General features: G+C 40.0%; 1 protein-coding gene across 4 annotated transcripts in view; it reads left to right on the forward strand.

Annotated features, from left to right (window-relative positions):
* The window catches only part of wdr11 (WD repeat domain 11), an 82,732-nt gene that overhangs the window by 39,784 nt on the left and 27,944 nt on the right, over nt 1-15,004 (forward strand). For all 4 annotated transcript variants that reach the window (XM_079690621.1, XM_079690622.1, XM_079690623.1 and 1 more), the window contains 3 exons: nt 2,534-2,618; nt 6,446-6,552; nt 13,428-13,503. In XM_079690621.1, the coding sequence (XP_079546747.1) occupies nt 2,534-2,618; nt 6,446-6,552; nt 13,428-13,503 (268 nt within the window). The remainder of the gene's footprint in view (nt 1-2,533; nt 2,619-6,445; nt 6,553-13,427; nt 13,504-15,004) is intronic.

Below are 15,004 nucleotides of genomic sequence, written 5' to 3' on the forward strand. Positions count from 1 at the left end.
CTGTAGTCTCTCCCTCAGTAATGATGCCAAGCTTGGTACTGTCACCAAAGATCTGGCAGGCTTTGGCATCTGTCACCTCTTTTGTTTACCAAGAGCCAGAGAATACACCTGATCATTGAATCCAGAGTGATCCATGTGGGAGTTCTTGGCAGATACTGCACTTTCTCTTCCTTGGCTTCCTTTTCCATTCTGCATTAGGGTTTGTCACTAATGTGTAGTTGAGTTAAAAGGGGATTCTCAGTTCCTCCAACACCACATGCCGAAACAGCCAAGAGAAACGGATATATTACACCTTCCTGTCTAGGTGCAAATAAAGCATGAGCTTTATACTGATGGTGTGAAAAACACTAGGAGTTGAAATTGCCAAACACATTTTCTTTACAGTTCAATAGAAATCAGGCTTCCCTTTCTCTGTTTTCTCAATTGCTGCGTCTCACTTCCCTCTTCTCAGTCTCCTTGCTTCCAAAATAAAGGTTACAAGCTGTGAAGCCAGCCTCACTCTCCAGAAGCAATGTGGTCTGGTCTCCTGTCTAAAAAGCATTCATCTCTGTGAGACTTGACAGCTCCATTACTGATAGGTGCATTGCCCGGAGCCTTCCTTTTCAGTGACATGTACGCAAGCACTGACTAACCGACAATACTCCCAATCATCTAAGTTAGGCATGCCTAATTTATTTATCCGTGCTTCCCCGACAGCTATTCTTTGCTGCATTGTTTGGATCTGCAAAATAAAACCCCATTTAGATTATAATAAAGTATCAACACATTTGTCAATTGCAATGTGAAAAATGTACTTCTTCTCCACTGATTTGAAGGCAGCGACTGAGGCATGCAACTCTAAAAGCAAAACAATTATAAAATGGATTGATTCTCATTATCGTCTCCAGTGGTCCGTCGATGGGGATTTCTATATATTTGTAGATCACTACAAGACCCTATACCAGGCCAAGAAAGATATATGATACCTTTGATATAATTCTTCTAATCCAACTTTCGTCAATAATTTAAATGAAGGTGGTTAGGAAATGCAGTTTAAAAAAAACCCTGATCCATTATCAATCCATTGTTTTAAATTCAACACTTTAAAATGTTTTAACACTACCTTTTCTGAGCATCGCAATGACAGATCACTGTTTTGCATTATTTTTTGAAAATACAATGGATGGACAAACTGAACAATTGCTAATGCATCTTTTTGATTGATGTGTTCAATGTTTCATCTGAATCTCACCACACACTGCCATACGGAAGGGCGGCATCTTCTTGATCATTTTGATTAAAGTAAACAAACTTTGGCTCTGAGGCAACTCATGGTCGGGAGTATCTATGTTTATCTCCATCCACCCACTTCAGCTTGACAGAAGTGTCCAACAGTCCGACACTACATGCCATCTTTCAGCTTCTCAGGGAGTAGGCAGGGAAGACACACACACATACAGATTGCTTTGCAGCACTGCCTCTCTCCACGTCCAGATGTTGTGTCAGCATGTGGTTGTCTTGTTGAAACCAAGTGTAGTCCTTTTGCAGAGGGACTGGAAACATCAGCGGAGCTTCATCACACTCAGGATAACTATAAAAGCAAATGGGTTCCTGCACCTGTCTGTGTCTACCACAAAACAATTTCCAAGCGTCATGAGAATGGGCTTTTAAATGTGCTTTCACATCTGCTGCAGGTTGTTGCTTTATTTGCTCCACAATTGAGTAATTATTTTAATTGTTGCGGCTTTCAGCTGCCTTGCTTGGGTTATAACCTCAATTGTTGTTGCCTGTTCACAACTGCTTGTCCTTTCCACTAATGTTAAATAAGCCCGGGGCATTTTATAAAACCCATGACAAAGCTGTTGTAATCATTTAAAGGAAATAACCATAATGCAAATAGGATGTCAGCATTTTATCGTCTCAAGCTGAAAGCGTGGATAAGTGCTTTTATAACTTGTTTTGCTCAAATATAAAAACATATATGAGAAAATCCCATGATACACATAAAATGATTATAAACATTTGCACTGTCGAAGCCATAAGCTAAAACATTACTTGTTTTAATCCCCAGAAGATGACAAAAGTCTTCAAATCCATCACTGCCAGGATACGCTTCAGATTTTGAAACATCTTCCTTACATTTTCAAAACCTCTAGGTTGACTTTAGGTTTGATTTAACCTTGGTAAACATTAAAATAACTTAAAATACATTTGATTTTCTCTTTCAAAGTATGAACATCACTTTGTCAAACCTCTTTAGAGCTTTCGATCAGTGTCAAATGTCACATGTTATATTTAATCGGGTGGAGTTTAGGGAGGGATGAAGCTGTTTCCCTCGCAGCAGATGAAACGGTGAAATGTTCTAGGGCTGTGATCTGAGTGACACAGGGTTGGATGTGCTGCCTCAATCCAAACCCACTGTAGTGACAGGGAACGCACAGGGGTGTCACAGTGACACACCATCCTTCTGATCCTGGATGGGGAAGTTATGTAACGTATTCCTTGTGACTGTCATCATTCTTATGCACTGCTCTTCTCTGTTTCCTCTCTCCAGGCACCAGTAATGGGTCTGTGCTGGTCTACAACCTGACCAGTGGCCTCCTCCACAAAGAACTCAGTGTCCACTCTTGTGAAGTCAGGTAAGATTTGTGTTGCTGTGAAGTCACAACAAGGCAGGGGTTAGTGGTTCAGTCCCCTCTGGATTACATGAAATATCTGTAAAACGACAAGATGGGTGAACCCCAGTGGCTAGTCAATCTGCTCGGGGTGGATGGATTTTGTGTTGATTGTTTTCTGGCTCATTAGTGCTTGTAGAGGCAATTGGCAATCACATAATTAGAGTGCCTTGTCAGCTCTTGTGTTTTTCTTAGCTTGCTTTAGGTTTGTATGTGAACACCGGCTGAGTATGGTCATCTTGTCTCAAGGAAATAAATAGGACAACCACTAGAGCAAAATAAAATAACCCAGAATATATCAAGGTTAAAGATATTGTGTAGCTGAACAGGTTTTCACTTGATATGCATACTGTATAATGCACTTTACAAAGCAAATCAAGGTAAAACGTATCAAATCAAAGCAAAATCATGCCAAGATGCTGGTCATACCGTGTTTATATGCTAATTAAATCATGGGGACCATAAATACAAATGCCACCTGGTGACATAAAATGTGTTATATACCCAGATCTTATTATTTTCAAGTACAACAACTACACACTCTCAATGAGCGGAAAATAATCAATGAAAAAAAAACACATAACTGCATGGTGAGTGTTTTTTCCTGAAGTGTGTGTGTGTGTGTGTGTGTGTGTGTGTGTGTGTGTGTGTGTGTGTGTGTGTGACACACAGTGAAAGCTTAGTTTCACTTGAAAAATGGGACCAGCTTTACCGTGCAAATCAATTCATCACAACAACACAATACAAGGCATATAATATACTGTACCCTGCCCAGTGTATGTGCTTCTGTGTTTGTGTTCAACTGGCGGTAGAAAGAAGAAAATGGTGTGTTAAAGTGGTGATTTCCACTGTTGCAATATCTACTCACAGCAGCTGATGATACAAAATAAGTGAGTTAGTGTTGTATCCGTCTAACCCTAACAGTAATACCATCACAGGGAAGTCTCATTGAATTTTTGACACGTGTTACTGATTTTTACTAAAGTACAACGCTGTTACTCCTAGATCGTATATGCCCATGCCAGTTAATACTATATACAGCTTTTTCACAGGAGACATGTTCACTTGTCAAACAGGTATACTAAATCACCTGAATGCAGTGCTCTGTTTTTTATATGCTGTATCATATGCTCACTTGAACATAGCCATCATTAATAAGCAACGACAAGTCCAAATGTGCTGGGAGAAAGTTCTCTAGATTTCTGGGTGACATGCATAAAGCAAATAAAATATAATTTTCCATGCCTCTGAGCACTACATCATTCCCTATAGTCCTGGTAGCTAATTAATGAACCAGTCAATATTACTTGAAAGGGGCCTTCAGGGAGAAGCACATTTCTATATTAAGAAACTTTCTTTTTCATTTCGCAAGCAGACATTTAAAAATAGAAAGTAAAGTCAGGAGTGGAGGGTATCTGATGATAATTTTCAGGAACCAATGACATGACCACAAGTAAAAGCTGTTAAGCAAGGAACTCTCTTGGACAACATGTACAAAAAGATACTCTAACAAATTCTGTTCAATACCTGTTTTAATGTGTCATGCCTCAATGCCATGACCTTCTGCGTAAACACCCTACGCTCAGTCGACTATTCATTTTTAAGTATTTGTTTCCCTTGATGTCCTTGATGCCAGCTGGCCGATTGTGAGTTGAGAATAATGTGTTTCTTCTTAATTTCCCCCAAAAATAATGGTCGACATGTTGCCAGCATAGAGGTAGAATGAGAGTAGAGCAGACATTCCTATATAAATTAACATAGCAGAAGGGTCAAAGTATGAAATATGACCATTGTTGCCGGCTAACTTCTGCATAAAGTTCTTCATAATCTGCTGAGCTGAGGTTTTGCTTTAACGACTACATTAGTGAAATATTAAAGCATGGAGATGACCCTTTTGTGCACCATCTCTGTTGCCTGAGAGGATAAATGTAGTGGTGCAGTAATGAGTCCTAAAACCTCCAAATAATTTGTACCACATCCGGTTGCCTTGTCTTGATGTTATGGGTCTTTTGAAAGCTCTGAGAGAAGCCCTCTCCAGTGTACTGAAATCCATTGGTTAATTCCCATAGATTTTTGTCAAGGGAGCCCTTGTGATGCAAAATTCAGGGTTGGCCTACAAAAATACATCATCCCTGCACCAATCCATTGATTATTGCTGTATTTTAATTGCTTCATATTTCTATTGGCAAAATCATTACATTATTTGTATTGAATTATATTTTAAGACAGCCATGACTTAGCTCAAAAACGAGTGATTTTGACACACTATACTTTACTTCACTCACTCACCACTGTCGCAATGTTCCTTTGAACTATTGAAATGAGTGCAACATAGTTCAATGGCTATACTATTCTCATTCTATTTCTATGGTTTCCACAGTGATTGCAGAGAAATCCAAGGATACATGGTTTGCAGTCAACTCTGAATGTCATATATTTGCCCAGAAAAATATAAATCCACCAGTAAACTTCATTTTGTTGTGTTTTCTAAATTAATGGATCAATCTTTTTATTGATTTTTTATTGATTGAGCCTACTAAATACCACTTACAACAAAGCAACTCATTTAGCACACAAAGTGAATATCAAGTAAGTTTAGGCTATTTATTCTAATTAGGACAAAAGAAAGCTTAACATGAACTTGCTTGTGTAGCGTGTATTGGTTAATAATGTTGTGCGATGCAAGCCACAATGAAAAGCAACCAACTCCGAATCCCACACCACCTTCTGAGTGACCCACAATGCAACAGCCAAACATCAACAAAGAGCAGGCTTCGCTTCATTCAATTGGTATTCTCTAATGAGCAGTACAACTATTTTACCAGGATTAATTAAGCACAATATTGAATCAATTAATGCTGTTAAAAGATTGATCGGGAGCTAACACTATCTGTTCAAGCAGAACCAGCCTTTAGTGAGAGAAGTTCCACAAATGCGAAACTCCAACAAACTTTAATGAGCCTTTCAAGAAAAGCACAAAATGTCTGTCGCTACCCTCTGGCTGTTATGTGTGGATTAAAATGAGTGTGGAAATTAAAGCGAGAGAGGCAATGTTTTTTTTTCTTCAGTTGTCAATGAGAATTTGCTCTACAGTCCTGACACTCAACAGATGTCACCTCATCTTTCACTCAAAGCCACCGTACCTCCTGCTCACATCCTATATGTACTATTTAACACCACTCATATTAGTTTTGAAGGTCTACCATCAAAATTAATATGCAAAGCGAGAGATTTAAAATAAATGGATTCCATTAGACCAGACATTACCATTACAGGAATGGCATCAGATTAGGGCTTTCTCTTGCAAAACTAACTATTAGATTGTTCTCTTTTCCTGTTCAGGCTCTGGTTGAGTATTACTGTAATCTCCACATCCAAGATTAAGATCAAAGCAGTGTATTTTTCTGTGGTGGAGAGCAGAGGTACTTTATGGAAATGAGCCCGGCAGCCCTTGCACTGGCACAGCCATGCCAAACGAGCCCTTCCTGCTTAGCATCTCATTTACATTTAGTGGGGAAATCGACTAATTAATCATTTGGCTATTTACCATCTCATTACCGTGGAGTTTGTGCTCCCTGAGTTATGCCCCGCTCTCAAAAATATTCATATCTCACACTTGCTGGCGTGACTTTCTGTGCTACACCTTCCCGATGGATTTTGTAGAAGTTTTAGGTGTCTCATTTACCTTTCTGCCTGCGAGGATGCAGCAGAGGAATATCTGACAGCTACACTTGCAAGTATTAGATAGAAATATTTACTAAAACCTGTGTATGTGTGTGCTTACTCCACAGGGGAATTGAGTGGCTGAGTCTTACCAGCTTCCTATCTTTTGCTACTTCTGCACCAAACAACATGGGCATGGTGCGGAATGAACTGCAGCATGTTGACCTGCTTACTGGTAAGAGACACAAACACACACACACACATTCTCACCTGTATCTGTTGGTAAGGCTACCAACCAACACTTTTATATCTTCCTTTGATAATGATCAGTCAATTAAATTGTTTGTAAATACCCCAATATTACTAATGACACATTTCTCTCAGGGGGCTTTACAGTGTGTATAACATACCTCTTCCCTCAGTCAACAAGGAAAAACTTCTCAATATGAATCCACTTCATAAATAAAATGGAAAAAATACTTGGGGAGAGCCACAACAAAATGGGATCTCTCTCCCAAAATAGGCAGATGTGCAATATACATTGTGTATAGATTAAAACAAAAACACTATCAAAATCTTCCAAGTGCCTTAAAAAAAACAATAGTAAGGTGAGCGTCTGGCAGAACCAAGTAACCTTTGATACTGGCAGGGGAGAGACACAAAAACTCTGTTGGATCCTTCTGTTTTGCTCAGGCTCCCTGCAGCCTCAACGACTAAGAGCATATAGACACTTCAGTCTTTCACTCTATATGTGGTTTTTCTAAGAGACCCTTCTTGTTTTTCTCCAGAGGACACTTACCTCCAAATTAGGTCCAAACTAAACAGTGTTAGGGAACCACCATGGTGCCAAGCTGAAAATGAGATCCTGTCGTGAGTGCCTGCAGAGCAAATGATATCCCCAGTGACGGCTCTATAGAATTACGGCTCTAGAAATGACCGAGTGTTTTTCAACTTCCTCCAGGGGGTGGAAAGAGAGAGAAAGTAATGGATGGTCAGAAAGACATGGTTTTAGTGGTGAAATGTTTGCTCAATATAATGTGAGAATCAATAAATATGGTTCTAATATTGGATAGAACACTTCACGTGTCTGCTTCATATATATATGTCAAGGATATTTCAGGTCATTAGGATGTATGAGTGACGTACATATACACAGTCAGTGTATGACCTTAAGTAGATGGCGGTCGATTCACCCCCAATTCGGGGAAACAGACTTGAATATTGGCACGGATCCTGAGCAATCTAGTTCTGTGGACGGGTTGCGGTAAAAAAATCAATATCCGTTTAAGTGTACAGTACCATTAGAATTGTTTCACCACTGTAGTCTCCCCTTTCTCTCTGGGAACTGCATTTCTTATACAAAGCCACCAGCCTCCATTGATAACATTTTTTTATTTTACGTGTGTGTGTGTGTGTGTGTGTGTGTGTGTGTGTGTGTGTGTGTGTGTGTGTGTGTGTGTGTGTGTGTGTGTGTGTGTGTGTGTGTGTGTGTGTGTGTGTGTGTGTGTGTGTGTGTGTGTGTGTGTGTGTGTGTGTGTGTGTGTGTGTGTGTGTGTGTGTGTGTGTGTGTGTGTGTGTTAGGGGTTTCACAACTACCAATATTTACTAGTCGACACATTTTTCAAAATAGTAGTCGACTAGTCGTTACGTCATAATAAAGACACACAAGGAGAGGTGTACAAATGTATTTTATATTGGAACTCATACAGTAACATTAAACACTGCATTTTAATTTGTGTTACATGGCTGAGTAAATAACAAACAGTAACTGGACTCACCAAAATCGACAGCAAAAAACTCTTGTTTACATAAATGCCACGTAAATCCAGTGCGCAACACTTTATTCGCTGTCCTCCACGATAACGACAACCTTTCCATATTTTTGGTTTGAACACCAACGCATCGACATGTGAGGGAAGGAGGCTTGACCGCTTTCGGGTGACAGTGTTGCCTGCCAGGGAAAAAACCCTCTCACTCGGGGTGCTTGTGGCTGGAATAGCCAGGTAGCTCCTCGAAAGCGGGGGAAGCGGTGCACGTTTTCTGCCCACCACTCCAGTGGATTATCCATTGTGGGGATATGCGGTGTCCGCTGGCAGTAATCCCGTAGCTCATCATCCGCATCACTGTTGACCCGTGTTTTCTTGCTGTTCGTTTGCCTCTGTTCAGTGCTGACGCCGGTCCGTTGCTCACTGGTGCTAGCATTACTGCTAGTGCTAGCTGTCGGCAGCGGGTGTCTCATCTTCAGATGGTTGCGCATAGCAGATGCATTTGTATTGTACTTCAGTACAGCTGTACACAACTGACACTTCACTGTGGAGTTGGTTACATCTTCGTTGAAGTACTGCCATACATAAGAATGTTGGACGTATTTTGCAGCACCTCTTTTACCTCAATTTTTTCGACTAGGGCCTACAGCGCCGACTAGTGGTAAAGGTAGTCGATTAGTTGGTGAAACCCCTAGAGTGTGTGTGTGTGTGTGTGTGTGTGTGTGTGTGTGTGTGTGTGTGTGTGTGTGTGTGTGTGTGTGTGTGTGTGTGTGTGTGTGTGTGTGTGTGTGTGTGTGTGTGTGTGTGTGTGTGTGTGTGTGTGTGTGTGTGTGTGTGTGTGTGTGTGTGTGTGTGTGTGTGTGTGTGTGTGTGTGTGTGTGTGTGTGTGTGTGTGTGTGTGTGTGTGTGTGTGTGAGAGAAGAAAAAAGGGTTGGAAGATGAACTTTCGCACCAAGTGTTTCTTTAAATTATTAATAACTTCCTTGGAGCACTGCTTTGTCAGTTTGTGACCCTCCCACTCCAACCCTGTGGGCTATGGGTTCACCCACGTCTCACTAAAACAGTTAAAATATTTTAAATATAGTGTATGCACTTTAATTGATATTGCTTTTGTGCCCATTGCCACCTACAGTATTGTAGATAATACACCAACAATGGATAAGCACCTCATTTAACTCAACCTTAAACAATCTTTTAATGGCTACAGAATTGTTAATCGTCCCTAAAAATATGGTCTCTATAATGTTTGGGTAACATAGCCTTCATCCCCAGTTCATTCAGAACAATGATGAGGGTAAATCACCTCTTAATGACCTTCTCTAGAGCACCTAAGTCATCAAAGTTAACAGTCCCCTGCATTAGCTTTGGTTACAGGCGTTACACGTTCCAACACACATTAACATTATTTATGTATTTTTTTTCTTGGAAGTTAGAATTCTTTAAGGAGCCTGAAGTCCTCTAAGGAGTCTTAACGGAAAATGTGTCTGCTGGTGGTGCTCTTAGGCTCTGTGTTTGCTTCTTCGTTTTTGTAAATATGCTTTTTATTGCGGTCATATTTACAGAGAAATGAAAAAGATCCGTGTGTTTAATACAGAGATACCATTAGTTTGGGACTTGTTCAGCCAGGGAAGCATACAGTGGGGCAAAAAAGTATTTAGTCAGTCACCAATTGTGCAATTTCTCCCACTTAAAAAGATGAGAGAGGCCTGTAATTTTCATCCTAGGTACACCTCAACTTTGAGAGACAAAATGAGAAAAAAAAATCCAGAAAATCACATTGTCTGATTTTTAAAGAATTTATTTGAAATTTATGGTGGAAAATAAGTATTTGGTCAATAACAAAAGTTCATCTCAATACTTTGTTATATACCCTTTGTTGGCAATGAAAGAGGTCAAACGTTTTCTGTAAGTCTTCACAAGGTTTTCACACACTGTTGCTGGTATTTTGGCCCATTCCTCCATGCAGATCTCCTCTAGAGCAGTGATGTTTTGGGGCTGTCGCTGGGCAACACGGACTTTCAACTCCCTCCAAAGATTTTCTATGGGGTTGAGATCTGGAGACTGGCTAGGACACTCCAGGACCTTGAAATGCTTCTTACGAAGCCACTCCTTCGTTGCCCGGGCGGTGTGTTTGGGGTCATTGTCATGCTGAAAGACCCAGCCACGTTTCATCTTCAATGCCCTTGCTGATGGAAGGAGGTTGTCACTCAAAATCTCACGATGCATGGCCCCATTCATTCTTTCCTTTACACGGATCAGTCGTCCTTCTATTTTGGTTTCATCTGACCATATGACATTCTCCCAATCCTCTTCTGGATCATCTAAATGCTCTCTAGCAAACTTAAGACGGGCCTGGACATGTACTGGCTTAAGCAGGGGGACACGTCTGGCACTGCAGGATTAGAGTCCCTGGCGGCGTAGTGTGTTACTGATGGTAGCCTTTGTTACTTTGGTCCCAGCTCTCTGCAGGCCATTGACTAGGTCCCCCCATGTGGTTCTGGGATTTTTGCTCACCGTTCTTGTGATCATTTTGACCCCACGGGGTGAGATCTTGCGTGGAGTCCCAGATCGAGGGAGATTATCAGTGGTCTTGTATGTCTTCCATTTTCTAATAATTGCTCACAGTTGATTTCTTCACACCAAGCTGCTTACCTATTGCAGATTCAGTCTTCCCAGCCTGGTGCAGGTCTACAATTGTGTTTCTGGTGTCCTTTGACAGCTCTTTGGTCTTGGCCATAGTGGAGTTTGGAGTGTGACTGTTTGAGGTTGTGGACAGGTGTCTTTTATACTGATAACGAGTTCAAACAGGTGCCATTAATACAGTTAACAAGTGGAGGACAGAGGAGGCTCTTAAAGAAGAAGTTACAGGTCTGTGAGAGCCATAAATCTTGTTTGTTTGTAGGTGACCAAATACTTATTTTCCACCATAATTTGCAAATACCGGTAGATTCTTTAAAAACCAGACAATGTGATTTTCTGGATTCTTTTTTCTCCTTTTTTCTCTCATAGTTGAGGTATACCTAGGATGAAAATGACAGGCCTCTCTCATCTTTTTAAGTGGGAGAACTTGCACAATTGGTGGCTGACTAAATACTTTTTTGCCCCACTGTATACACCTTTCAGGAGCTCATTAGCAGTGGTCTAATATAACAAAGTATATGTACTCAAGTATTCAACCTAAGTACAATTTTGAAATACTTGCACTTTACTTGAGTAGTTTAAATCCATGCTACATATACTTTTGCTCCACTAAATTTTGCATTTTCACTTCATTACAGTTATTTAACATTAATAGTTAGCTAGGTACTTTTACATATAAAAACACATTATATGATGTAGTACTGTCATTTTATATATGCACGTTATTCAAGTGAATGTATTTATTATTGATAGAAACTGAATAATAAAGAATGTTAACACTGCAAAATGTGCTATAGAATTTGCAGACTGACTACTTTTACTTTGGACACATGTAGTACATTTTAGTGATATGACGTCTGTTCTTCTATTTAGGTCACTTTTTATAATTAGGACTTTAACTTGTAATTAAGTAGTAAAAGACTATAGTAATTCTTCTGTTACTTAAGTAAAATATCTAATTTCTTCTTCCACCACTGCTCATAAGATGTCCAACAGTATGTACATGTTGCAAAATCTTCTCTACTTAGAAGTAAAAACCAAAATATTATGATTTGTACCGAGGAAATCATTTGAGGTATATTTCTTCAGCCTACTTATTTATGTTGTAGATATATTTCATTGAATGTTCTAATGTAAGATGTATACATTGACAATTCAACTATCCAACATTTAAATTCCTGCTGCACCTAGACTACATTCAGTTGCCATGCCACATTTGCAGGATATAGTTTCTGTTTGTTGAGTGTAGGTTCATACCTCTCATTTATTCAGGAAAGGTGAGTATGTTTTTGCATGATCAAGTTCTCAATTAGAACTGCGAGGTAGCAAGTTGAGTACTTAAATCCTCTTCAGCTGATAGTATAATCCACCAATGCAGACAACTGGTGCCCTTTACAGCATTTTCTGATAAGATTTCAGACTCCAGGATAGAAACTCATCTTCCTCACTCGTCTTACTAAATTGTGCTGATACCTGGTCTCTGCAGAAATGATAGCTGCTAGTCTTTTTTTGTTATCTAAGAAAAAAGATGTGTCCGTATGCTGTAATAACTCGGGGAAGGCTGGTATTGAGCAGGTGTCATATTGTCATACTGATATTCTGTACAAACTGTGAAGACCACTGAGACAAATGTAACATTTGTGATATTGGGCTATATAAATAAACATTGATTGATTGATTGAAGTTGTTGTGAACCCTGTTTTCATTGCCTCACAAACAGTAAATATTTATGATGTGTGACAGTGATAATTACACATTATATTTAGTGGATGATCATCAGCTCAGCTCTTTAAAACCTATTTCCAGTAATCATCAGCAGTAAATAAAGGAATCAATCAAACTTTATATATATAGCACCTTTCGAACAAATCAAACGCACCCTCAAAGTGCTTCACAAGCAGTCGACAAAAATGTGGATGTTAAAAGTAATAAAATGCACAGATATTAAGAGAGAAGTCATAATGATCAACAGTAAAGTGTTAATCTAGCAAAATACAAGAATCTAAATGTCATCAATGAAAAAAAAAAGTATTAATATAGAAACCATAGTAGTGAAAATCATGCCTCTTCTCATTGCATACGGCCGATTGAAAAAATGTGACTTAACATGTTTGTTTGTTTTTTGTAAACGCACATTTGACCAGTTTTTAAAAAGTGTAGGCTAAAGAGTGTCAACCCTTTGGTTTCAAAAGAAAAGCATTAGCCTCGAATGCTGCACAAGTCTCCCAATTTCCCTCTACACCATATGCCTAGCGATTTACAAACACTTCTGGAACACACCGACTGCAGTCCTGAGGAAACTGTTAGAGGTCACCCTCTTCCCCACAGACAGCTCTGCACATTTTAAACAGGCCAACTTCCTGAGTGTCCTCAGCAAAAATCAGGTCAGCACTTCCTTTGGCAAATATGATGCTCTGAAGGTTATTCTTGTTTTGTTTAAAGGGGCACCTTGATGCCCTGCATAATGTCAGCTCGGTGGATGGCGACTTTGCGTAAATGTAAAGCAGGGATTAAAGCAGCTGGTGAGAATAAGTTGTCGGCAGTTTGCTCTTTCCGCTCTGGCGAAAGAGATGAAACCAGGATGCCCTGCCACTAAATGTAAATGAGATCAATCAGTCTCTTCACAGGTGTGAGGAAAGATACCGTGTCCTGCTTTCTTTCACAACCCCCCCCTCTCCCTCTCTCTGTCTGTTGTGATTTCCAGGCAGATGCTTTGCATTCAGAGGCGAGCGAGGAAACGACGAGCCACCCATTGAGATGATGAAAGTGTCTCATCTCAAGTAAGTCGGCTCTCCCCTCCACATGTAAAACCAATCCCAAGCATCACCGTTCCTAATGCTTTTACCTGAGACACAAACACTAACTGTACATTTACATATATTCAATTTACACCCACATACTCCTTCACCTTACTTGCAATAACCTTGGAACAATGTTATCCCTTTCCTTCTTTATCTCTTTTTGTCTCTTAATATATCAAAGTTAAAAGGTGCGATGCTCTTGCTTGCTTTTTTTCCGAGGTGTCGAAATAACCAGAATTCTTTCTCTGAATATCACATACAGTGGGGCAAAAAAGTATTTAGTCAGCCACCAATTGTGCAAGTTCTCCCACTTAAAAAGATGAGAGGCCTGACATTTTCATCCTAGGTATACCTCAACTATGAGAGACAGAATGAGAAAAAAAATCCAGAAAATCACATTGTCTGATTTTTAAAGAATTTATTTGAAAATTATGGTGGAAACTAAGTATTTGGTCAATAACAAACAAACAAGATTTCTGGCTCTCACAGACCTATAACTTCTTCTTTAAGAGCCTCCTCTGTCCTCCACTTGTTAACTGTATTAATGGCACCTGTTTGAATTCGTTATCAGTATAAAAGACACCTGTCCACAACCTCAAACAGTCACACTCCAAACTCCACTATGGCAAAGACCAAAGAGCTGTCAAAGGACTCCAGAAACAAAATTGTAGACCTGCACCAGGCTGGGAAGACTGAATCTGCAATAGGTAAGCAGCTTGGTGTGAAGAAATCAACTGTGGGAGCAATTATTAGAAAATGGAAGACATACAAGACCACTGATAATCTCCCTCGATCTGGGACTCCACGCAAGATCTCACCCCGTGGGGTCAAAATGATCACAAGAACGGTGAGCAAAAATCCCAGAACCACACGGGGGGACCTAGTCAATGACCTGCAGAGAGCTGGGACCAAAGTAACAAAGGCTACCATCAAAGGAGTGGCTTCATAAGAAGCATTTCAAGGTCCTGGAGTGGCCTAGCCAGTCTCCAGATCTCAACCCCATAGAATTTTTTTGGAAGGAGTTGAAAGTCTGTGTTGCCCAGCAACAGCCCCAAAACATCACTGCTCTAGAGCAGGGATTCCCAAAGTGGGGGTCAAACTTCTTTTGCCCCACACTGTATCTACCACTATTTGACAATGCCAAGCAACCTTGTTTAGCCCCGTGTATCAATTACAAAGTAGGTGTATAATGTGTTATGCTGAAAATGTTCATCTTTGAATATTCTGCCTTCTATTGCATTTTTGCTCTTTTGCTAAGAAGAGCAAAACTCCCTACATTTCTTTGCTATGGAGGCGATGAATACAATGCTCTAGGTCATGGCCATGAACATACTATAGTATATTGTATCACTTACAATCTGCTTCACAAATGCAAGTAATACACTTCCCATACGGATAAAAAGTTAAATATTAGAGCTTTTGAAACGCATTGCTTCTCATTTCAACACATTCAGGGCTGTTGCTGCAACAGCCTCACTTG

This window comes from Notothenia rossii (genome assembly GCF_949606895.1).
Source record: "Notothenia rossii genome assembly, chromosome: 6".
Taxonomy (NCBI): Eukaryota; Metazoa; Chordata; class Actinopteri; order Perciformes; family Nototheniidae; genus Notothenia; species Notothenia rossii.